Here is a 25014-nt window from a genome sequence, read left to right as displayed (position 1 = left end):
CAGAGTTTCATAAAAAAGAAGTATCTTTTCCCTCTACAGTTCCAAGCATTCCTGGAACTTGTAAGTAAAATTCCAGATATCCCTAAACCCCGTTTTATTTTTCTATTGAGATATAATTGATACTTATATTAGTTTCAGGTGTACAACATAATGATTTGATATTTGTATATACTGCAAAATGATCACCACAGTAAGTCTAGTTAACATCGATTACCATACAGTTACATTTTTTTCCTTGTTATGAGAGCACTTAAGCAACTTTCAAATATGCCATATAATACTATTAACTATAGTCACCATGCTGTACATTACATCCCCATGACTTATTTATTTTATAACTGGATGTTTTACCTTCTGATCTCCTTCACCCATTTCACCCACTCCTCCAACCCAATTTTAAACTAACTATAGTGCAAATAAATAAATTTTTTTTAAAAAAAGGAAAGAAAACTAACAATAGCACATGCAGACACATAGTATGTTGATTGCAAAATGAGGGCTGTTGAAAAGTTGCAGTAGCAGCCAAAGTGTTCCCTGATTTCCGAAGTAACCAATTGAAATGCATACATCATTCAGGGGTAAAACTGAGAAAATGCACTCAAACCACTGGGAACCTGCAGTCACATACCCAAAGTTGTAAGCCAGGATGCAGCAATAAATTATATGAATGTATATGTTTACAATACTTTGCTAAATGCACCATCTAAGAGTCTGCTGTGTTGAGAAGGAGAGATAAAACTAAGACTTGGTGTTGCAAAAGAAAAATTCTGCTTAACTGCTCATGGTCTATGTAAGTTGACTATTACTAAGATTCTGGGTACCAGAAGGGTAATGTATCTTTTCTGTCCACAATTTTTTTAAAAAAGGACTCCATTGCTGCGTCAGCTACACTTCACTTGGAAAGCTATTGACTTTTGCTTCCTGTTGCCTTTATTTTCTTCTGCAGGAGCACAGAGGGATGCAAGTCCAGGTGGGCACTGTGCCTTCCACTGATTATGCTGTGTAACACAGCAGGGAAACCTCTTATCTCAGGCTGGGGTTGCCTATTTAAGAATCTTTCTCTTTACAAAAGGTATAAGGTAGTAAACACAGCTGTACAGAAAGGTTTTGTATTTTCTTGCTGTTTGTTTTAATCTATTAAAATGATATAATTAAGGCACGGTGCAAAAATATCTATAAAACTATATTACCTACCTGAGTGCATATATTTGTGGGCCAAGTTTTAACCCAGCTCACAGTGATTGAATAATCTGAATGGATTTGACTTTAGAAGTGATTTTTTACACCTTTGCATACAGTGTTGTCAGATCATAAAAACACAGTGGCTTAGGATCAATGAACTTTAAAATTCTAAACTGATCTTGGAATTAGAATGTTATTAAAAATGACTTAAGCTTCACTCTTGCTATTTCCTTGCCAAAATTGGATCATTGCTCTGAATTCCTGTCTGCCAATTACTTTTCTTTTAACTCCACAAGGGGTATTTTTTTAATTGGAATTTATGTATCTTTAAGAAGAATAAAGGTTTTGTAAATAGTATCACAGCCAAACCTTCTTTTCAAGAAGATGAAATCTGAGTTTAGGAGGAAGAATATGACTCAATTTCAGTTTGTAAAGACTTATAATAATATAATCCCATTTACTTCCTACTTAGATGAACTTGAAGTGTTTTCAGCTGTGGTATATTAAATTTGTCTCATAGAGAATAGATTTGAGTGGATACTCAAGGCCTTTTCCTAAGCAGTTATGTTTAAGTTAAATGAATAAACACATTTTAATGTCTTAATTATAAAAACAAAATCTGCCAAAGTCTATGATCTGCACTATCGTTTGGAAATAGACTGAAAAGTCTTATTGGCTTGGAATTAAGCAGAAAATAGTTTCCCCCTCTGGGGATTTTTAATTTATTCAGAATATTTATATAATTGCCTGCTAGTGAATCCTTTGAGATTTCTTTGTTGGAGATGCTCTTTAACTCCAAACACATTTTTCTTGAGGGCAGGGGGGTACCGTAATTAATTTCAGCATGGGAGGAATCTTTCTTTTTACTTATCCTTTCCATCACCTCCCCACACCCCCATTCCCTCACCTCCCTCCCTGGGTGACCTCACTGTCAATTCATATGGGCTCCAAAGCATCTTGGCTTGGGCCTAGTTAGTTCAGCCTCACAAGTGCATGGGAAGAACTTTAAACCTCGGTGGGGAATTAAACAGTTTTGCTAACTCAGAAGATGAACCACCTCTGAATGTCAGTTCCAAGCCAGTATGCCTGGCTCTCTATCAAGAGACACAAAAGCCATTCAGCTGAGTTGCCAAAACCAATGACCAACAACTTGTGATATTTTTTAAAGACTTTACCACTTTTGCAATCATCACTCCTGTTTTTTCATCTCATCGCAATTCATGGAAATGTGTCTTTTATAGACAAACATCAAACTGAATATTTCAGGGCTCTTACCTTAAGTTATTAAATGATCTTCGTGCCCTAGCTCAAAGAAAAATGAAGCTCCATTGTAAATAACATAATTACTCAGATCTATCTCCACAAAACATATGATGTAAACAGCTGTGTTTGTCTTTGAGATTTCTAGGATGAAAAGTACTCTAGATGGATTGTGATCAATAAAGACATAATAACAGTGAACTGCTCTGAGAGCAGTTTTCGCTGGACAGATAAACAAAATAATGGATAAAGCACTGCAAATGAAAGCTAAAATAAACCTCAAACCAAGGAAAGGACTTTTAAGACAGGTAGTCCACGGATTTAAAAAATTCTAAAATAAAGAAGACTTGTTTACATCAAGTTTGCATATATGCTAGTATCATGTTATGGAGGTCCTTTATCTACGTGAATTTCGTGCATCCAATTGATGAGTACAATTTTTAATTAAATAAAATAGTAGCGTCCATAATAAAAAGATCATAATTTATAAACTAAATATTTTCAGGTGCAGTAATTTGTCTGAGCTTCAAGCCCAAAGGAAAGGATGCTCTACTTTTGGCACACCTATGAGTAAGCAGATTTCCAGATAGGTCAGAGGGAAAAAACTGAGTTAGGAGCTATTAAAATGATTCCCCCCCCTCCCCCGCTCCCCTGCCACGCCTTTCCAAAGCACTCGCCCTGCAAACTCAGAGTTGCACCATCTTTCCGGTTCCCGGGAGTAGTGAATCACCCTCAGTCTCTCCAGCGCCTCATCCAGTTAGAGGAGAGCCTGCTTCTTCAGAACTGTCTAGGAAACAAGGGTCACCCTCGATTGGTTCCAGTCATCCCAGAGCATGGTACTCCCCCAAATCGCTGGATTTCGTGCTAAAACCCAGAAAAAAAGTGATCCGCTTGGAGGGGGGGAGGGGGAGAGGAAGAGTGTGAATGTATACGGAGTAACATAAAGGAACGAAAGGGCGTGGGAGTGGAGAGAAAGATCTGCTGGAAGCGGAGAGAAGGAAAGCCACGTGGTAGCCGACTCGAACCCCAGGACACACGGGCGTTGTCCAGCCACAGGGGCTGTGAGCCTGGGAAGCTTTTGCCATTTGCACGCTGCTCCTCGCGGACACTGGGTGGCGCTCGTGGTAAAGACTTGCACTACTCTTAGGCCCCGTTTCCCCTCCACCGCCTCCCGCCCTTTGCAAAATTCGGCTACTAGGAGATGAAATTACTCACATTCTTCCTACGTGTCGCCGTGAGGAGAGCACTTCTGGAGAAGTTTGAAGCCGTGGGCCTGTTTCTCCGTGGCTGGGCCTGTCAGTGGGTTTTGAAAGAGGTAACAGCGTCCATCCCGCTGGCCTTAAAACCAAGTTCTGAGCCTTGCTATCACAAGCACCACAGTACCAGCAGAAGTTGCTACCCTGACAGCCGGGATACCCAACACGTGTGCGCCCAGAGTGTGGGTCCGAAGCGCCCGCCAGGCCCGGTGCCAGCCGGGCACAAAGCCACAATGACTCTAACGTGAAAGGAAATGGGACCATATTGTGATCAGACTCGGGCTCCTTTTAACTTAGCACTCACTCCCTCTCCCTCCCGCTTCCTTTAAGGAAAGGAAGGGTAGGGGGAAGTGGGGTCAACCTAGAAAAGAAGCAGGACAAAGCAAGAAAGTCGATGCTCTGGACCTTCAGAGACACACCCAGGTTTGGAGGCCTCACCCAGCAGAAGCCTTTGCACAAGTGGCTCGGAGTCTGGCATGAGGGCCACCACTTTAGGAACTGAGAAAAAGAAGTTAAATCCTTCCTTTTCGCCCCACTCCTTTTTGTCTTGTGTAAAACATGGGAAAGAATGTCTTTTTTTTTTTTTTTGTCGGAGGAAAAGTGAAATTTAGCAAGGTCTAGAAGAATTTAACATTGTAACACTGTGTTTTCAACCGGATTTTGAACTTCTAAATTTTGTCCAAATTCTGCGGCTTCCAATCCATCCAGATTGGAATCTGCCTTCTCAGCAAGGTCTAAGGACATTGCTACGAACATCCAACTTAGCATAACGGTATTGACCTCATTTCCCGCCACGTAATAACTTTTAAATCTATAAAGAGTAGAGAGTGCCAGGGTGGGGCTGCGGGGATGCGGTGGGGTGCTGCGGAAGGCCGCCTGCTCCCCGAACCGGGAGGCGCTTTGAACCATCCCTGGCATTGCTCTGGGGAAGCGATTCGTGTAATTAAATGGCAGGATGCGTGTAAGGTGACTCGATGGGCGCCGAGAACTTCTCCGGAGCAGAGGCCAGGGCTGCAAGCCTGCTGCGGTCTGTAGTGTTTCCCCGAAGCCCTGTGGTCCTTCTCAGCCAGAACCTAGGGGGTGAACAGCCGTGCTGACATCCATAGCATGGGGTGAGGATGGGCGGACAGCCTTGGCTCTGTTTAACCGAACTTCTATCTCAGAGAAGTCTGGGGCGGCATAGGCCGCAAGCAGGGACTCGGGCGGGTGTGGGAGGAGGGGCGCTGTGGACACCGTGACACACACCTTCCCTTCCCTGTGCGCGCCAGAGCTGAAGTTGCCCCCGGAGGGCTATGCGACAATAGCTGTGGTTTTACGGCGCCCAGAGGCAGGGAGTTGGTGCACATGTGGCTGCTCCGCTTTGGAGTTTCGGAGCAAGGCTGGCCTCCTGCTCCGAGTTCCGGACCCGCCCCCACCCCTCGGCTCCTGCTAGCCTGTTTTGGGCCAAAATAGCTCCACAGCCAAAGTGAGGCTAAACTAAGACTAGACACAACTAATGTAGACGTTTTCTTCTTCGGTTGGGTCGGGGGTGGGGCGGGGGAGGGATGAGGCGGTGATGAGAAGCCAGACTGTTCCACCCTGGATGTCGGGTGGAGCTCCCAGGTTCTGGGTCTTAGAACCCCTGGAGGAAGGTGCTGGGAGGGCCCAAATCAGGATCCAGCTCCTGGAGTGTCCTATTTGAGGGGAGAGGAAGTGGGTAGCGGTAAACTGATTAATGTTAAATTTCTAAACTCCCAGCTAGATCACCACTAGAGCAAGAGTGACACTTTGTGAAAGGCAAACTCTGGATCCCAAATACCAAGTGTTTGATTCCTGAGCCTTTTCTCCCTTTGCATATGAACTACGATGCTTTCACTGCAAGAAATAAAGGGATTGAGGGTACAGGAATCCGGACGTGGGAAATGGAAAAGCAGGCCCTCGGTGCCACCTCCATGGAGCTGGAAGAGGGAAATCCATGGGCTTCACCCAACTTCCCCAAAGAACTTTTATCTGTCTACTTCCCAGTGTTCTTGGGGTTCCCATTAGTCCCCTGAGGACAAGTCATAAGTAGACCATTCAGTTTTGCAGGAATCTTTGACCACTGAACACAGAATTACTGATCCTCTATTCCAGCAGCATCCAAATAGACTAGAATATCAAACAAAATGTGGGGCTGCCCGCTCCTCTTGGGGACCTGCAATTTGGGAGTCATTAAGTTATTTGTACTTAAGAGCGATTTTTTTAAGTCATGTTAGGGATTTGGGCTTGCAGGAACTCTCTCTGCCATTAAGAGTGCGTTCTTGAGCATCCTTGTCTCGCCCTTGTCTGAGAAATAACTCATCTCGGGCAAAGGAAGTGCTTGCTGCAAATTTGTCTGTCTTTTCCCAAATCACAAATTTTCAACACATGTAAATTACAGCTTGGCTCCCAGTACCCCACTAAAAATATTGTTCTCATCAGTTTCTTCTCACCTTTATCCCACATCCCTGCTCCCCGCCCCGCTTTAGTGTTCAATCCACATTCGCCCCTGATGCAGCTCGAGGATGGCTGGGAGGTGAGGAGCATGGAAAGACCGTGGTCGACCTCATCCCCCAAACATGTGCACTTTCTGAGGCTGCTGATTGTAACACATTGTCTCCAGACAGTACAGAGCTGCGTGTTGGCGCTTCTGCGTTGTCTTTAGTATTCACTGAAAACAGATTGCCTGAGGACCCCCTCTTCCCCCAGCAAGCAACCACCCACCCACACACACACACACACACACACTACCCCCCTTCATTTTTTCTCCCTCTTCTTTTTAAGCAATGCTTTGTTGTGCTAAAACTAGTTGGACGAGTTAGGGTGTTGCTGCAGCTCCTGAGGCCCTGGCCAATGGAACCCGATCCACCCCGCTGTGCGTAAGCGCGCAATTAAGGATTTAACCAAGGCTGTGCTGCGCCTCAGCCAGCAGTCAGCCTGCCGGAGACAGAGCCTCCAAGACTCCCAGCCTCCTCCTCGCCGCCGCCGCCACCTCTCCTCCTCCTCCTCCTCCTCCTCTTCCTCCTCCTCCCTCGCTCCCACAGCCATGTCTGCTTAGACCAGAGCAGCCCCACGGCCAACTCGGGCAGCCGCCGCCGCAGAGCAGCAAGGACAACCGCCGCCGCCAGTGAGCGATGACAGGAGTGTTTGACAGAAGGGTCCCCAGCATCCGATCCGGCGACTTCCAAGCCCCATTCCAGACGTCCGGAGCCATGCACCATCCGTCTCAGGAATCGCCAACTTTGCCCGAGTCGTCGGCTACCGATTCCGACTACTACAGCCCCACGGGGGGAGCCCCGCATGGCTACTGCTCTCCTACCTCGGCTTCCTACGGCAAAGCGCTCAACCCTTACCAGTACCAGTACCACGGCGTGAACGGCGCCGCCGGCAGCTACCCCGCCAAAGCTTACGCCGACTACAGCTACGCCAGCCCCTACCACCAGTACGGCGGCGCCTACAACCGCGTCCCGAGCGCCACCAGCCAGCCAGGTACGGGGGCTGGGGGTGGGGACCGACACAGGGGGAGCCAGGATCAGGGAGGAGCGAGATGCGGTGGGAGATCCGGGGCCGCGCCGTCCACTGCAGTGCGGGCGCACCCGGCGGAAGGGAGTGGGGGACGGGACTCTGCAACCAAGAGAGGTTCCCGAGCCAGCATTTTAGAGATTCTTAGTAGAAGAAGCCTGCGGGGGAGTTCGGACCAGCGTCTCTCCTCTCTGGTACCCTCGGGCGACCCCTCAGCCGCTGGATTCCCAGCTTGCCCGGTCGGCAGCCGGCGAAGCTGGAAAGCGGGTAGGGGTGGAGAGAGGAAAGAATCAACCAGCCTGAGCGGCGTTTACGTAATGAACGGAAGGTTATTTGCTGGATGTTAGGGTAAGCGTGCTCGAGGAGTGGGAGTGGAAGGCTGCCTCAAAGACTCTGCGGGGATTAGTGTGAGAGCAGCCGCGAGCCAGCGTGGTGTGGGTACCCGGAGCGCGCGGGGCGGGGTGGGGGCCGGAGAGCTGTAGCCCGCCAGAGGAAGAGCGCGCCGAGAGCCTTGCGGTTTCTCCAAGGCATTTCCCAAAACAAAAAGCCACTTGAAGGCGGAGGAGGGTTGCTGAAGGGTCACGTTATTGGAGCAATATTTTTTCCTTTCTCCCTTAGGTGCCTACAATTTGTTTCTCCTTCCCATCTCCTTTTGCGTCTGTCTTGAAACTTAGTTGGAGAGTTTAAGAGGGTTAGTGAGCTTGGGCAGTAAGAGAGGTATGAGGTCTCCTAGGAGAGGTTTTGCTGGTCAGGTTTGATCTCTTCCCACCAGCACATTAATAATCCTGCTAATATTAGCATCCCCTGCTCTGGCAGAATCGAGACCACAGCCCTCATCCTCCACCCTTCCTCTCCTAGGAGCTCGCCACACACACACACACACACACACACACACTCTGGTATGAGGTCTCCTAGGAGAGGTTTTGCTGGTCAGGTTTGATCTCTTCCCACCAGCACATTAATAATCCTGCTAATATTAGCATCCCCTGCTCTGGCAGAATCGAGACCACAGCCCTCATCCTCCACCCTTCCTCTCCTAGGAGCTCGCCACACACACACACACACACACACACACTCTGAGGAGAGGTTCTCCGCCCCTTGAAGAGATGGGCACTTTTGATAAGATGGTACTTTTGTGAAAGGGGACTTGTGGCCCCAGGGCACGTTTGTAAAACACGCGTTCCGAGAGTCTTTTTTCTCCCAAGTCTATACTCACAATTCTGCTAAATTCGTCCTGACATGCCGCCCCTTTCCTACGAAAACACTCCACCGAGGACTCCTTTTCAAATTGTATTGGAACTATAACTCCTGATAAACTTTAAAAGACTGCGGGGAGGGGGCGGCGGGTGGCGGGGGGAGGCGTGTCTTCGTTCCTTTCAGTGTCTCTGAACTTCGTGCATAAATGAAAGATTTTTTTTCTTTTGGCCAAGAACTTATTAAGTCTATTTGTAAAAGAAACCAGACACATCTGTGCCCTCGCAGATCTGCAGGGAGATTATGGGGGCTGCATAATCGGCCCTCTGTCTGCGGCGGCTCGGACGGCTTGCTGCTGAATTGAAGGAGCATAGTTTGCTTGTGGGTCTTTGAACTTTGGAGACCTCGGTTAGCGTCTTCCCTGCCCATGCGTCTGGCCTCTGCGGGCGCCCGAACAGACGCTGACATAAGGGGGGCCACGGCCCAGGGCCTCCCCCTTGAATCCCCGGGAGCGGCTGGCCAGACTCACCCAAGAAGCGTCGGTGAACACAGGGTGGGCTTGAAAACGTATCCGGGTGAAGCAGGAACCGCTGCAAGGGCTAAATCCCGGACGCCGAGAAAGGAGTTGTGCTGTACAAGGCGCCTTGCACAAACCCAGGAGAACCTGAATAAACAGAGTAGGGAATTAATCAGGCTACCTGGCTTTTCCACGATGGGGAGGGAGGGGTCTCGTGAAGCAAAGGTGGTGATATGGGGAAAAAAGAGTGAAGGCTGCGTGGTAATAAATTCAAGGACTGTATTTGCAAGTTCTGCAAAAGGGCCATTGTCTGCCGACAACTCTAACCGGGTCTGTTTTGATTATTTAGAGAAAGAAGTGGCCGAGCCCGAGGTGAGGATGGTGAACGGCAAACCAAAGAAAGTTCGTAAACCCAGGACTATTTATTCCAGCTTTCAGCTGGCCGCGTTACAGAGAAGGTTTCAGAAGACTCAGTACCTCGCCCTGCCCGAACGCGCCGAGCTGGCCGCCTCCCTGGGACTGACGCAAACACAGGTAAATCCGGCCGCGGCCGGGCCAAAGCCCCGCCTGGGCTGCAAACCTGGCTTGGCCGCGGGGTTCGGTCCCGGCGGGCTGGAGCCGATTCAATAGGGCCCGCGAGAAACAGACAAAAAGACACTCACCCCGCGCCCTTCCCTCTAGGAGTCAGGCCGGGTGTCGCCGCCGTGCGACGGTAGGGAAGAGATGGAGACCGCGTTCATCCCGAGATGCAAGCCCCACCCCTTCGAGCCTCGGGCGTTGAGGGGCCGGTTTCCTAGGTTGGAAACAAGGGGAGGGTTGTTTCTAGGACACTCTCGAAGCTTTGAGAAACTGGCTCTCTGCACAATGCAGAGCCTCTCGGTATGAGCGGGGTCCGGCGGGCTCTCGGTGGTCTTAGGCCGCGCGGAAACCGGGAACGTCGCCTGCAGCCGAAAGAGCTGACGGGTCACGCCCTGCGCCTGCGGAGCTTTAGGCCGCAGCAGCCTGTCCTTCCGAGGTGGGAGGGCGCGGTTGTACGGGGAAATCTGCCCTGGATCTTCCCGTTCCCTTCACTCCCACTCCAGCCCCACGGGGGTCTTTGGAAGAATAAAGAATGTCATCGGAGCCGAGGAGGGAGTGAAAGGGGTCGGTCGGGAACCGGGAGACGGCTCCTTGTCCGCCACACTCGCGCGCCCGCGCGCGCGCGTAGCCGGTCCCGCGCCCCTAGCTCACCGGACCCTGGCGGTTGTTCTGGAGACGTTCGCGGCGCCGCTTTGCAGGCGCTCCGCGCAGGCCTACCCGTGCGTTTTCGCGGCCGCGGACACTCGCGCCCCTCCCCCGGCCCCAACAAAAGACAAAAGCCTGGGGGTCCTGCCCCAGCAGCAGCCAACAGGGCGCCCTCTGGGGCCCGAGATGCAGGCTTTGCCCCCCGGCCCAGCCCCTTGACCGTGGGCCAAGAGCTGCGGGGAGACACCAGGGCCTGGCCTCCTGGGGGCCGAAATCGCCTCCAGTTGCCGCCCTGGGGGAGGCGCGCGGGCAGCCTCTGAGTGTCCTGGTAACGTGTGCCTTTGTTCTCCCACCCAGGTGAAAATCTGGTTTCAGAACAAAAGATCCAAGATCAAGAAGATCATGAAAAACGGGGAGATGCCCCCGGAGCACAGCCCCAGCTCCAGCGACCCTATGGCGTGTAACTCGCCTCAGTCTCCGGCGGTGTGGGAGCCCCAGGGCTCGTCCCGCTCACTCAGCCACCACCCTCATGCCCACCCTCCGACCTCCAACCAGTCCCCCGCGTCCAGCTACCTGGAGAACTCGGCTTCCTGGTACCCGAGCGCGGCCAGCTCAATCAATTCCCACCTGCCGCCGCCCGGCTCCTTACAGCACCCGCTGGCGCTGGCCTCCGGGACACTCTATTAGACTGGCCGCTTTCTCTTGCTGTCTTTTTTGGGACTACTGTGTTTTTGCTGTTTTAGAAAATCATTTTTTAAAAAAAGGAATTCATATGGGGAAGTTTGGAAAACAGAAACAAAAAAGATTCATGTGTAAAGCTTTTTTTGCATGTAAGTTATTGCATTTCAAAGGACCCCGTCCCCCCTTTTTTTACAGACGAACTTTTTTTGCGCAACTGTGGACACTATCAATAGTGCCTTGAAATCTATGACCTCAAATTTTCAAAAGACTTTTTTCAATGTTATTTTAACCATGTAAATAAGTGTAGATAGAAGAATTAAACTGTATATTCTGGATAAATAAAATTATTTCGACCATGAAAGCAAAATGCTTCTAAAAAATACTCCATTTGCCCCACTTATAATGGGCTAGTGACATTTTGTGCAGGCAATTAAAGGAAGACGAACTCTGCAGAGATCCAACAAGGCAAAAGGGAAAACAGAAACTGGGGGCTGTGTAGATGCAGAACTGTAGATGTGTATATGTTGGATGCTGTACTTTATATGTCTATATACATATGTGGCCTGTTTAGAGTACTGCCACATAATATACATTTAGGTGTTTTTTGGCCTAACCACAAAAACGTTTAGATAATTTTAAGTTTAACCCCAAATTGTTTCAGGTAGAAAGTAATGCCGGAATCTAAATACAGCCCTCCCTCTCTGTGTGTGAGTAAGAAAGCAGCAGAAATCCCTCAATAACCACTCTGAATTCTAAGCTCAAAGCAATTATGGTGGAGACTGCCCCCCTCCCCATCAGCCTCTGTGTATTGCCAGAGCAATTAGACAAATTACACTCCCTTCAAAGGGAGCTTCCAGAGATAAGAAAATGAAAAAAAAAGAAGAAAAAGAAATTTCCCCTTCTATTACATTTTTTAAAAAACCTGAAATGTTTGCAGTGTGGCAAATGGTAGTGCCTTGGACTCAGTGTATGATTATAAATGTATCCGAGTTCTTTCACAAGAGGAAAGGATCACAGGACTTGAAAACAATGATGAACCTAAATCAGTAGGCCAAGCAGGGCATGTGTGTGTAGGGGGGATGCATTCGTTCTGCCAAGAGAAGGAATTATGAGGTGGAGGAAAGGAAGGAAAGTATTGTGGCCCCGTGTTGATTTCATATCGTGTGAGACAATATTCCAAACATAAATTACTTCCTTCATCCTCTTTACCGCTCTGGTTTTTTTCAGGAAGGAGCTCTCTCTCCTTTGCTTTTACATAAGACAGTGGCAAAACAGGTTCCAAACGATGGGAAACTGCATCTGTTTGCAGGGATTTCTCTCTTGTGAAGGCTTCTCTGGGGCAGAGAGGAAGGACTTGCAGCAACCCTGGCCTCTGTCGCATCCTTCTCCCTGCACCTCTGCATACAGACATCAACAGTGTGACCAGAGCTACAGCCCGGGTCTAGAGCTGTACTCCCAGGCCTGAACTGTGGGTGTCTTTTTTACTGTCCTTTAGTTCGCCTGACTCTGTTTCCTTGGGATACCAAGGGAAATCGTTTGTTGGAAATTACAAGATGCGTGAGATATATTTTACATCTAGGAAGTCAGCAGCAGTAAATTTGACAAAATAGTTTTCTTGGGCGGGGGTGGGGGCGTGGGGGGAAGATTAGAACGTAAAAATTTACATCCTGTCATCTGAGGACTTCTGAGAAGGTTCTTCCAGGATTGGGAGACTAGACCTGAAAAGGCACGCTGTGTGCCCTGAGGGGAATTTACCTGTGTGCTCTCTCTCCTCTTTCTCTCTCCTTCTCCTTTCCTCTCCTCATCTCCTTCCTTCTCTTCCCCTTTCCTTTCTAGCCTGCCAATTTAGAAAGACCTTGGGGGGATTTGATGGTTTGCCGGTCTTGAGAGGCACCCTGCCTGGCTCCGGGGCGGCGCATGGGCCGCGGCCAAGGCTGTGGACCCCTCCTCCTCCCCCACCCCCAAAGCGCTTCTCTTCTCGAAGCTTCTCGTCCCCCCCCCCCACCCCTTCGTTCCCCTCCAGCCCTCCTTTCTCGGAAGAAGGTCCGGATGGCGACGCGCTTGGGGGAAAGCCGTGCGGAGCCCACTTTGTTTTCTGCGCTGGCAGAGAACAGGAGGATGAGGGGAAAGGTAGAGGGCCCCATTTCCTGCTTTCCATTCTTGGCTTGTAAGGCGTGCGGGAGTTTCCATTACACCGGGAGCCAGCGCTTTACGTCTGGTGAATCCGGCTGAGAGAAACCTCCCCCCCGCAGCGCGGTTTCCGAGCGCCAGCTTCCCCCTGCGCTGGCACCCCTCGCCGCCCCCGGGTGCGTGTTCGCGAAGGTTGGAGGGGGCGCACCCACTGGGGGCCTGAGTGGCAAGAATGTGCTTGGAGCACACTCTTTACCTTTCTACACGTGGAGAGGGCAGATATTTTTCCAGCCGTCCCCATCATCTCCCCTCCTCTTTCCTGCTTTGAAAAGGGGATCCCTTCACTACCACCCCCGATCGGCCGGCGCGGTCAAGCGGAGGGAAGCGCGAGTTCGGACTCTTCCCGGAAAGAAGAGGGAAGCTCTTCTTTAACGACCACCCCGCCACCCCCAGCCTTGACACTGCTTGTTGTTCAGGACACCAGAGCCTCGTTGCGACGCGGGCAGGCATAACGCCGCGCGGACAGACTAGGTTTCAGGATTCCTTCTCAGGATTCCTTCTCTTGTGCTAACCTCACTTCTTCCACTTGCAATGGCCTCTTCTCTCGCGCGGTTTTTTTTTTTTTTTTTAAACTTGGTCCGGGAGCCGTGGACAAAAATATTCTGGCAAACCAGTCTGCAGCGGGTTTTCCCTGGCACCGCGGGGATTCTCCCTAGGGAATTTAACTCCCTGCAGTCCTGCGCCCAAGGATGTAAAAATAACAGATCCTCAGCAAAGGCTAAAAATATCCGTGTGATGCTCCTCTCCCTTGCCCTGCCTCCCGCCCTCCCTCCTTCTCACCATTGTTTATCCCTATATCTAGTATAAACATGTACCACTCCCCTGCATAGTCCCGGTCTGCCCGACCCCACTCTCCTGACCTCTGCCTGCCCCTTCCGGTCCCCACTTGCCTAGCTCTCAGTCTAGTGCTCCCGAGATATCAAGCTCACACCAAGATTTAATTTTCTTTTCCGTGGGTTTCTTCACCGCGCCCCCCATACTCCCAAGCTCCTATCCCCATCTTCAGACCACCTCACAAAGCCCAGGAGGCCGAGGGCATGCTGGCAGCCAGGGCCAGTATGATTCTTCGGTGCCCTGTCAGCCTCCTGGGCCATCCTGTAAAAGAGCAGATAAATTGGCCTTTGTTTGAGGCTCGCGTTGGGCTAGGCGGATTTCTGCCCTTACTCCCCCCCCCCCTTTTTCCTGGCGGCCACCTCCTTGTGGAACAGGGGGCGGCCTGGGGAGCCGAGAGAAGCCGCATTCCTGTGGGTGCCAGGCGGCTCCAGTGCTGAGCCACAGGGCCTGAGACACACACACACAGAGGAACCCGCAGACCTCGTTGCCCTTGATCTCGCTCCCTCTCTCTCCCTCCGGTTGGGGCACCCACCCGGGAGCCTGTCCACCCACACTCGGATCCACCCAGGTCTCGGCCTCGGGCAGGAGCGTGTTGACCCGCACACCGACACACGCACGCACACCCTCCCGATGACACAGGCACAGGCTAGGCCAGGATCTCCCCGCCCATGCCAATCCTCTCTCTCCCGCCCCTTATCCCACAATCCCAGACGCGCCGGCTGGCCTCCTTTGGCTTCTTTGATCCCACCGGACGCCCCACGGCTCGCGCCTTCCTGGCCGCGCCGTCCTGGGAGTCGCCCACAGCGCGCCAAGGCCAGGCGGTGCTCGGCTCCTCCCAGCGCGCTCTGAAGCTTACTCCGACCTTGACACCACTCGGCCTCCAGAGCTCCCCAGACCGAAGCGCGAGGGATGCCTCCTGGAACGCTGCCCCTTGCCCCTCTCACGCCCCCCAGCGCCTCCTTTTATTCGAAGAGAGGGACCTTTCGGGCTCCCCAACCGTCACCCCCTCCCCGCCCCGTCCCGCAACCCCTCGGATCGCGCGCCTCCCACTGGCCGCTGGTATCCCGCCAACCCCGAGCTCTCGAGCCCTCCCCGGAGGCACGCCCTGAGGACAGACGCCCTCCGGCACCTCTGGGAAGCGCGCCACACCGGCGGATCCGCCTGCGGTCACCCCTCTCCTCCACCCTTAAGCACCCCCTCCCACTGCGGCTGGGCGGAGGCTCCCGCCTCCCGGGAGGTTGGGGAGGGGGCGCTGCGGCTCGCGCTCCCAGGTTGCCTGCGAGTGCTGCACACTGTACTTGGTTTTTCCATGGTCCCAGCGAACTCTGGGCCTCGAAAACAGCCCAAATAGTGGTAGCACATATGGGATTGGCTACATATTTTTCTACGCAGCCCCTTCCCCCCACCCCCGCCCCACCCCCGCCGCATCCGCGTATTCTTTTGCATCTGACAAGCTTTAGGTTCCCCTGTGGTACAGGGCAGAAAGTATACACACAGAGTATCGACTGCGGAGGGGCGGGGGAAGACTTCCCTTTCAATCAACCAGGGTTGCCGACTGTAATGTAATAACCTGTTTTATAGGTCGAGCTCTAACCGTAAAGATAGGAACCGAGGGAATTTACATGAATCTCTCTTTAAAAGAGAAGAGAGTCCTGATTTGCAGCCATTGTTTCTGCTCTTTTGTTCGCTGGGACTCCGTATTTACTTCTGATTTATGGGGATCCGAAGGAGTCTCTTTGCCAAAATCGCACGTATTATTGAGTCTGTTCCACATCCAAAACCAAAATTTATATAAAACCGTGAAATACCACACATTACGACCTTTCGCCACAGGAAGGGGAAAAAATGGCTTCATAACATCATTCCACACACACACACACACACACACAGACACGCAGACACACAAAGTTTCAGTAAGGATTCTCTGTCAAATCTCCACAATGCACAGTCTATTGTACTTTTTTTTTAAGAAGTAGGTGGAAGTGAAGGGCGGTAAACAGTACCCAAGCTATGATTTATTTTAAAGCATTTTTTTTTCTTGGAAAGGCGACAAGAAGCCACTGAAAGCTTGTTGTCATTCAAGGACTATTTCTGCCGTTTGTCGTTTGCAAGATGGGAGAAGAGGGCGGGGGAAGAGGCAGGATATGGACTCAACTTTCATCTATAAACAGGGGTCACTAAACAGGGGACATTTCATTATTGCCCTTAAATTCACAGGAGCTAGTAAGCCTGCTTGCCACCCTGCAGGGTGGCCCTGGCTGGGCAGCTCCAGGGTCTGTGAGGCGGTGGGAGCAGGGAGAATCATCACACACCGTCCTACAGGCTGGAAAAGATGCCCAGGAAATTCTCTGTGCTCATGGTGGGAAAATTGAACTCCTGGGAATTTGTGGGCTTTAGGTGTCCCCGACCAGGACATCCTCACCAGGAACCAGAACTGGACTCCAGAAGTTTCATCCTGGCCAGGGTTCATCCTCCGCATCCTCAGGAGGCAGCAGCTGGAACCCAAGGTTTGCTTTCACTCTGGAACCAGCACAGCGCCCCAGCCTCTCTCCAGACTCACTTGCTATAATTCTCCAACTCCCTCTCTCCTTGGTCCCTCCATAGTTTAAGGAGACTGACCTTGCTCTCTTACAACCATATCTGGGGCAAGGACAGTTCTTTATCAAAAATACCAGACTTTCTGGAATACAGAAAGAAGTACATCAGTGACTTGTAGCAAAAGAATCACCTGGACTGGTTTACATGAGAAGGCGAGTGTTAATTAATAAAAGTTAGTGATAGGATTAAAGCCAACAGCCGGTGAAGCCGAGTGGAGGAGACAGCTTCCCAGCCGGTTTTATTTAATTAGCAGCAATTAATATTTTTTCTGCTAATATCCTTTAGAACTCTCAGTGACTTGTTCCCAGTGAAAGAGAATGGAGATGAAGCTTAGGAACACTTACAAACACCCAGGGCGTTTTGCTCTGATGACAAGAGAGATTGCAAATTCATTTTAAAAAATGTTCATAAACAAATGACAGGCACATTCTGAGGCTACCTCGGTGGAAACAATGGTGAAATTGACAAATGGTCTTTGCTTGGGGGAGGGGCACTTTTTTTTTTTAAGCGAAGATAATGCCTTAGAGAGAAGGGGGAAGGGGGGGGGAAAGACAAGTTAAAAAAAAGAAAGAAAAAGGAAAATTATTTCAGACTCCAGGCAGCAGCAGATGTAGAAGCCCTTGCAAACACATCAGCCTTACACATATTGAAGATTTGGACACGTAATGCTTCAGACCGCTGATCTGCTATTTTCTTAATTCCCGCTCTTCTTTTTCCATATGAATCAAACAGTCTTTTGTCCTTCAGGGTTTGATTTGATCGCTACTGTTCACATTTCACTTTTGTATTTTCCTCTTCCTATACCATTACTCACTGAGTGCCCTGTGAAATTACAATCGTACATTTTCAACTCAGCAACCCATTTGCCGTGCAAAAATAGGGTCTAAATAATGGCTGAATTAGCCCTACTGGACAGTTTCAGATGTAACACTCTGTAATAATTATATTGCAGGCTGGATTAGGATGCTATTATCATAATCTGGACGTTTACAATTATCTGTAATTTGCAAAGATGCGCCAGGTCTTGATTACAGCAGTTTTTTTTTTTTTTTTTGTATCACGCTAACCATCACTAAACAGTGACAGTAATAACAGCTAATTTTGCTGGCAATATAAGAGGTGCCGGGGTGTGCAAACAATTTCACACCTGGATGTGCTCACTCAACCAAGAATATAGAGAAAGAGCTTCTGCCCTGAGACTCAGAAAAATATTCTCCTCTGCTTCTGTTCAGTATAGATTTCTAGACCCTGATCACTGCTTAAGAGATATTCACTGGGGGTAAGTTTTTATTTCTTGCATACTTCAAGACACAGTTCATATTTCTCTTCTCACACTTTCCAAGGTATATGTGTTGCTGCTGTGATTTATTAGGGACTTTGCTTTAGAGATGTTTTTGAATTCTGGCCTTTTATCCCCCTTAACAGTAGAATGGTGGTCGTTCTGGTGAGTAAAAGGATTTGGGTGAGAATGGGATCCGTAAGAACTCGATTTGTCTTTCTTGTTTTCTGTGCTGTTGATATTTGGTGCAGCTTGTGACTGGAGACTGGGAAATGGACCGGGTTTCTGTAAGGTATGGAGATTCCAATCTAAAATATATTTGAAAAGTTGTTATTCAAAGCTAGTCCTAGACGAATCCATTGAGGTCTTTACATGTGGCGATGATTTTAAGTTTGGGGGCGTTGAGAGAACAAACGGAGTTCGCGACAAGTGCTCCTTTAGCATCACGGGTATGCGGACATCGGCAACAGCAGGTGTAGTCTGAATCTCTCGACTTTATAGCCCCTTTGACGCCTTCCACCACTTGGGAGAAAGTTTCCGGAATAACTGGCCTCTGAAACCCTTTAGGGCTGCTTTGCCGTGCCTTTGCCTCAAGCTGGGGGTGGGGGGAGGGGGAAGGGGTGGGATGCCGATTGTAGAGCTGTCGCCCACGAGGCCCAAACGCCGCGACCTTGGGGTTGGAGGGGGCACGATAGGCTGAGACGCGGAGCCGAGCTGCGGAGCCAGGGAACCAGTTTGATTTAGGAATGCACCCGAGGAAGACCCTCGCAAGAAGCGGTGCAGTTCTATCTATAGACGACGCTGTTTCCTGACCCAGTAGATGCTGGAAGCAGCTAGAGATGTTAAGTGCAGGAGCCTGAGAAATCTTTGGTTCCCTCACCCCAATGCAGAAAGGCCTTTCTACAGCGGGAACCTTTGGACGAAATTGTGTCAAAAGATAATGAGATGCTTATTGGCGCCGAGATGAAAATTTCCCCTTCACCCTCACCGCCCCCGCAGCTACTGTTCTTTTTTTTACTTGGAAAATATGGTCAGAGCGAGGCTCTAGAACTCGAACTCCGGGGAAGTTCGAACGTGGGGAGGCGTAGTAGGCACCGAGACTGGGCGCTGCCTTCGCCTACGCCCCTCCTACCAACCCTTCTCTAGGGAATCACTTTACTATGGGGTCAGTACATCCTAAAGAGAGAAAATGTTAACCCTTGAGGTTCAGAGGACCCAGAGGAAACCCAATTCCAAAGCCAGTTCTGGGGAGGACCCCTTGGTAGAACTTCCTGTTTAATTAAACTCATATTAAGAGATAGAAAGAACGAGACAGGAGCAACATGATAACACCTCCAATGCGTTAAAATGCAATTTCTGGGTTTCAGAATTCCATGCACTCACAGTGGTTTGGCATGTGTCTGGTGAATTTTTTTTTTTTAAGAAAAATTAGTGTTGGTTTCGATGTATGGTAGCTTTCTCTCTAACGTAATTTGAATAATTCAGCAAAGCCCCACTACCAGCTGTACTTCTGCAGCCTCTTCCATTCTTTTCAGCATTATAATTTTGGTTAATTTTCAATTTTAGGTCCTACGTCTCTGCAATTTGTGTATGAATAACAGAATAATTTCCCTCTTTTGTTTCGCCTTTCCTGTTCCTGAATCTAAATAAAGATGGCTTTTTAGTATTAAAAGTGGAAGAAAATTACAGGTAATTATCTTTGACGGTAAAAACGCTGTAATCAGCGGGCTACATGAAAAATTACTCTAATTATGGCTGCATTTAAGAGAATGGAAAAAAACCTTCTTGTGGATAAAAACCTTAAATTGTCCCCAATGTCTGCTTCAAATTGGATGGCACTGCAGCTGGAGGCTTTGTTCAGAATTGATCCTGGGGAGCTACGAACCCAAAGTTTCACAGTAGGAAGGGGGAAAAAAGAAAAGAAAACATTTTTCCTAATGTAACAATACGAATGCTAGAAAATGACAAGACTGATCGGTTTTAAACCATTCTGAAGACTGACTGAGCGTGGAAGTTGCTCAACAAAAAAAGGAACGGGTATATTGGTAAGTAGTCTTTGCTTTGTGTCTAATTATAGTGACTGTCCTTTTGCACGACTGTATGTCGCTGTCATTATATGGAGCACTCTGAGTATCTCTATTGACTTCTGATAAATGGCTCAGTGGTTTCAAGGTTCATAATTTGAAGGATGCCCAGGTCTGTAGCCATTAATTCTCGCAGTATGGGGCTTCCTGCTTGTGTGACGAAAGGACTTTTCATTTTCATTATTTCTGTGCTTTCCACAAGATCGGAAGGATGTATTTCTTCCAGGATCGTGTATTTTCCTATCTAGCTAGCTTGCAAAGGGTTGTAAACATGAAGTAGTCATAACTGTGCATTTACTTTCTGTTTTTTTCTTTTATTCTTTCTTCTTTTTTTTGTTAAAAAAAAGCTGCTTCCAAACAAAGACAAATACAGTTGTATTATTTTGGCTGAGGAAAGGGAAAGGAGAATACTCAGTATCAGCACTGGAAACTATTGGATGTCTAGAGGTTAACCTGGGGTTAGATCATTCTAATGATTTTTTTAAATAGATAAATGTGTAGAAGTTACAATAAAAATATAATATATAAAGGAAGCTGAGAAAACATCCATGGTTAATGTTAAAGTACTTAAGACAAAGGCTAGTGCTGCAAACTGATATCTTTGCAGGCATTTGATGTTTATATATAGGGTTTCCCATATTAGGAAATAGGAATTCTTTTAAGAGGGATAGAAAATATACTAGGAGGGAGGGAGGAGGGGGTGGTGAGATAGAGACACACAGAGAGAAATATACAGGACACTCCCAGAGTTTTGTGGCTTTTACTCCATATATGAAAGAAGACAAAAACATACAAAGTATATGTACAACTAAAATTCAACAATATATACAGAAATGTTTCTTGATATAAATGTCCCTATTAGCTTAGTGAATGCCACCAATTCACCTAGTAAAGATGTCAAAGCAATAGAATGGTGATTTTGGTTGTTTCCTCTGTCTTTCCTGATTCCAGTTCAGGGTTTGGGGGTAGGGGTGGGGGAAAAGTGGTTTTGTTTTGTTTTGTTTAAATCATCATTCTTGCTCATTGCATTTTGATAAAACATGCAGCGTTCCCTCTGTGGCAACGTTCTAATCTTATAGCTGATTTTTCCTTAGAGAAGGGCTGTTATGTGAGGGTTTCTTTTTTCTTTCCTTCCTTCACCTTCCTTCCTTCCTTCCTCCCTCTTTCTTTCTTTCTTTTTTTATTTCTTTCGTTCGTTCTTTCTTTCTTTCGTCAGTCTGGGATTGTAAATAAAAATGCAGGAGTCCGAAATGCTTCTCTTTCATCATGTAATGTCTTAAGCTCATTAAACAAGTAAAAACGCTGCCATGTTTGCGCAGATTCTTCTGGTGGGGGAAAATGTCTGTTAAAAAAATTCGTTTTGATGGATACTCCCAAAGAGAAAAAGAGGCTCAGAGCCTGGATCCCAAGGGGTAAGGGAAAATATCCTTACAGTGAGAGGTTTCAGGAGTGCTGGCATAGAAACCAGTCTCTCTCTCTCTCTCTCTCTCTCTCTCTCTCTCTCCCTCTATCTCTCCTTCTCTCTCTCTAAGATGCAAAATCAATTACTGAGGCTGCTCAAGGGAAAAGGCAGATGAGGAAAGGAAAGGAAAAAAAGAGGTGGGAAGGAAGGAAGGAGGAAGGCAAAAAAAGGAAGAGTGAGAGAGAGAGAGAGAGAGACCAAGGGGCAGGGAGAGGAGAGAGAGGGAGCAAGCACCCAGACGGTCTGGCCACACATAAGAGTCCCCCCAAGCCTGCTCCTTCGGCTCGGTTTGGCAGATGCAAGCAGGTCCCGGATCCTCCTTGCCTTGTTCAGACGTTTCCCTAGGGTATCGATTTCCCTCGGATAACTCACATCATCTGTGGTCTCTGCATCGTGTCCTGGTGTGGAGAGGAGTACCAATGCGAATAGCCGGGCATGTAGCTGTTGGGGGGCATACTGACGCCCTTGGCCGAGGCGGAAACGTCCCACACCGGAGGCAGCGCCGGCGAGCGCGGCGACAGGGCCGCTGAGCCCGGGAGAGGGTCGCTCTCATGCGGGTTACTGCCCTGCTTCAGCAGTTTCTTAAACTTAGAGCGTTTGTTCTGAAACCATATCTTCACCTGGAACGAAACGCAGCAGCGATCATTAGGCCCGAAAAACATCGAACCGGTGCCTATAGTTGGGAGAAAAAAAAACAAACCCGCCAACGCCAAGCCCTCAAGACCCCGCCTTCCTCCACCTCTTTCTAGCCGCTCCCCTCTCCCCTACCCCACCCCACCCCCGCCATTTACTTGGTATCTTGTCCGGATACCTAAAGTCATTGTAACTCTTCAGTTAGATGCAAGCCTAGGTTTGAAACAACAGCATAAATAAGAATAAAACAAGAATAAAGGTGAATGAAATAGCTGGGTTCAAAGTCTAAAGGAGTAGTTTTAAACGGAAAGCCAACTGAACGCACTTCCTCAAATAGTCTGGCATCTCTGCATGTACTGTGAGCAAATGACTAAGAACAGATGAAAGCCTGTACATTTATAACCAAATGCCTTGACTATACCTATGCATATACTGCATATGCCACAGACTGTACATAGAGCATCTTTCTTCTGACATAATCCTGCAGGGATTAGGGACTGTGCCTCACTCATTCCCTACTTTGTATGTTGCTCAAACTGTGGTCATGATTGTTAGTGCAGTCACTAAAAGTCAAAGGGCTCCTGAAAGTTAAATGAGAACCAGGAATCTAAGATGGGAGCATATCTAAGCCAACATCCCAGATCTACTGTATTTAAAAAAGGACATTCTATGGTACAGCTTCCTTTACCTTTAAAATTACTTAGCTTTAGGAATCTGCTTTTCCAAGAGGAATACAAGTTACTGAGTAGCAGGAATCCCTTCACAGTTCCAGTGGCAACATGGCAAGAGAAAGCAGGCTGAATTGAAAAGAAGAGCTTAAGGAGCATCTGTTCTAAGGCACCGCAGAATCACTCCCCAGAAAGAGTCTCATAAAACCTGAAGTCCCCTTGCTGAAGATCATCCATTTCAGATGAGGCCTACCACCCCATGCAGCTAAGTTAATCGACAAGGACAAAAACCACAGGTGATTGCAGCCTGGCTTTATGACCAGGGTCCTAATATACCTGCCTAAAACTCTTCCTGTGAAGTCTGAAATGCCCCATATGTCTTTCAAATTAGTAGGACAGGAGAACTTCAGCAACTGTACTTAACTGAGGCTTCACCTGCTGTAATTTGGGCACGTTTCTCTTTGATCTCCAGCTCTGCCATTGCTCCCAAGTTCTGTGATCCAGGGAGGTACCTTAGCCTGCATCAACCAGTCAACCAGGACGATTTAACCACTGAGTTTATGGCAATTTTCAGAAAAACTCACATCACGCATCCTAGGATGAACAGTTTGCACCTTGGTCCCCTTACTAAATCCTATTGGAACCTATGCCTGTCTGGCTAACACACCCCCCTTTCACTTCATAATTCTTTCAATGCCAATGAGTTGAAATCCTTATTAAGTCCCAGGGCCCACAAAAGGATCCTTAAGAAACATGGGTCTTATTCTGTCTCCTGGCCTGAACATCTTTTTCTCTTTCTCCTACTTGTTCCCTTTTGTGTTGTTCTACTCTGGAATAGGACTCGATTAAACTATCAGTTTGGTCGCCAAAGGACACTAGGCTGGGGTGGGGTCGTCGAGGGTTGGGAGGATGTGCAAATCCAATCCAGTATTCAACACCAGGTCATTTATTCCAAACTGTGTTGTCCCAGGAAAATGCGTAACTGGAGCAAAGGCATTTGTCATTAAGCTCCTTCCATCCTTGGTTGACTAGGCCAAGAGTTCCTCCTGATGTGCTCCCTGCCCAATCTGAAAGTGGGGTCAGCATTTCAGGAATACTCGGGCTTCTCGGGAATTACCTGTGTTTGTGTCAGTCCTAAGGAAGCTGCCAGTTCAGCTCTCTCGGGAAGGGCCAGGTACTGAGTCTGCTGAAAGCGATGGTTTAAAGCCTGGAGCTGCAGGCTGGAATAAATGGTCCGAGGTTTCCGAATCTTTTTCCCTTTTCCATTGAACCTGATTTCCCCGTTTTCAATCACTGTGGTTTTTTGTTGATCTGCAAACAAAGGATACAGAGGAGCGGTCACTCGTGAGGCTACTGCTGCAGTCTCCCTGAGCTTGGCCTGGCCTGCGCCGAGTCCTCCCAAAGCCAATAAGCTTTGGGAAGCTTTGGGAAGCTTCCCAAAGCCGAAGCGTCCCCACGCCACCGTGACCTCTCTGGGTTCACAGTGCCCGGGTTCTCCCAGCGGCTGCAAAAGCCTCTTTCCGACCCTGACTCTGTCTCTAATAATGCGCAGTGGCCGTATGGAGGGAGCGCCCTGGGCCCCGGGGCAAACAGCCTAGCTCTGCCGCAGCGGAGGCGGCGCCAGCCGCTCTCTGGGGCGCGCGGCGCCGCTGGGCGGCTGCTCTCTCCGCGGAGCGGGGCCCCTCGGCCTGGCTTTACAGTGCCCTAAGGTGTACAGTGCCCTAGTGATTTTGCGGCCAGTTGGCTTGATGTCAGTAGCTCCAAGCCCGGTGCATCAAGATCCCTCGGTGTGTTCAAAAATGATTCTGCTGAGAGGGACCAAAACCCCAAACAAAACACAACGAGCCGCTCAGACCAGCACCCGAGCAGGCTGAGACTCACGCGGCAACTTTGTCCCCCAAGGGTGCTGAGCCCTGGGCTTCACCTCCACGAACAAAGGAGCAGCCGACAGTGTATCGAAAACCCAAGGGAGGGGGCCAAGTTAGGGGTGGGTGTGGGAGACACCTCAAAGCCTGCGGGAAAGAGCCCAGTTGTCACCAGCTTAACCAGAGCCGGAGGCCACGCCAGCTTCTCCCCGGGTCACCGAAGCGCACCGGGCGCCCCACGCAAAGTAGGCCACTGACCGCCCAGATTAGGCTGGGGAGCAAAACACGCTCCCCAGTTCCGGCCCAGAAATGTCCCCAGTCCTGCCAAACGCGGTTCACAACCCGGAGGGGAGGAGGGAGGCAAAGGGCGCACGGACCCAGCGGGCTGGAGAGCGCAGTGCGGACCAACAGGTCGAGCGAAGTCCGCGCCGAGCCGGAGGCGCGGCCCGAGAGGCGCGCCAGAGACGAGGGAGTGAGACGGGTCCAGCCGCGAGGAAGCCGAGGGTCCGCGGCTGCGGGAAGGGGCCCGGCCGGGCGAGGCCGGCAGGCAGGCGCCAGGCGAGCGGGC

At 49.3% G+C, this 25014-nt stretch overlaps 2 protein-coding genes across 4 annotated transcripts in view; one reads left to right on the top strand and one right to left on the bottom strand.

Moving 5' to 3' along the window:
- Nucleotides 1–6625: 6625 nt before the first annotated feature.
- DLX5 (distal-less homeobox 5) lies at nt 6626–11194 on the top strand. Its single transcript, XM_007116414.2, has 3 exons — nt 6626–7184; nt 9278–9462; nt 10510–11194. The coding sequence occupies exons 1-3, from the start codon at nt 6830–6832 to the stop codon at nt 10837–10839; spliced, it is 870 nt and encodes a 289-aa protein (XP_007116476.1). The 5' UTR covers nt 6626–6829; the 3' UTR covers nt 10840–11194.
- A 9066-nt stretch (nt 11195–20260) lies between these two features.
- DLX6 (distal-less homeobox 6) overlaps nt 20261–25014 on the bottom strand; it is a 6021-nt gene continuing 1267 nt past the window's right edge. The window contains exons 3-5 of one of the 3 annotated variants that reach the window (XM_024131263.3): nt 23699–23892; nt 21653–21900; nt 20261–21143 (exon numbers count right to left, since the gene is read on the bottom strand). In XM_024131263.3, coding sequence (XP_023987031.2) covers nt 21104–21143; nt 21653–21900; nt 23699–23892 — 482 coding nt within the window. In that variant the 3' untranslated portion in view covers nt 20261–21103. Of the gene's footprint in view, nt 21901–22493; nt 23100–23698; nt 23893–25014 lie in introns of those variants that run through there. The other 2 variants (XM_055085015.1, XM_055085016.1) reach the window with 2 other exon arrangements.

Source organism: Physeter macrocephalus, chromosome 5 (genome assembly GCF_002837175.3).
Source record: "Physeter macrocephalus isolate SW-GA chromosome 5, ASM283717v5, whole genome shotgun sequence".
Classification (NCBI taxonomy): domain Eukaryota; kingdom Metazoa; phylum Chordata; class Mammalia; order Artiodactyla; family Physeteridae; genus Physeter; species Physeter macrocephalus.
Note: the sequence above shows the minus strand (reverse complement) of the source record. Positions and strands in the feature narration are given on the sequence as shown.

Bases quoted from the DNA above. Each gene is read 5' to 3' on its own strand.
- DLX5 (XM_007116414.2), top strand. From the start codon at position 6,830: ATGACAGGAGTGTTTGACAGAAGGGTCCCCAGCATCCGATCCGGCGAC. The intron at 7,185-9,277 runs GTACGGGGGCTG...TTGATTATTTAG, and splicing joins GAGCGCCACCAGCCAGCCAG to AGAAAGAAGTGGCCGAGCCC. The intron at 9,463-10,509 runs GTAAATCCGGCC...TCTCCCACCCAG, and splicing joins TGGGACTGACGCAAACACAG to GTGAAAATCTGGTTTCAGAA.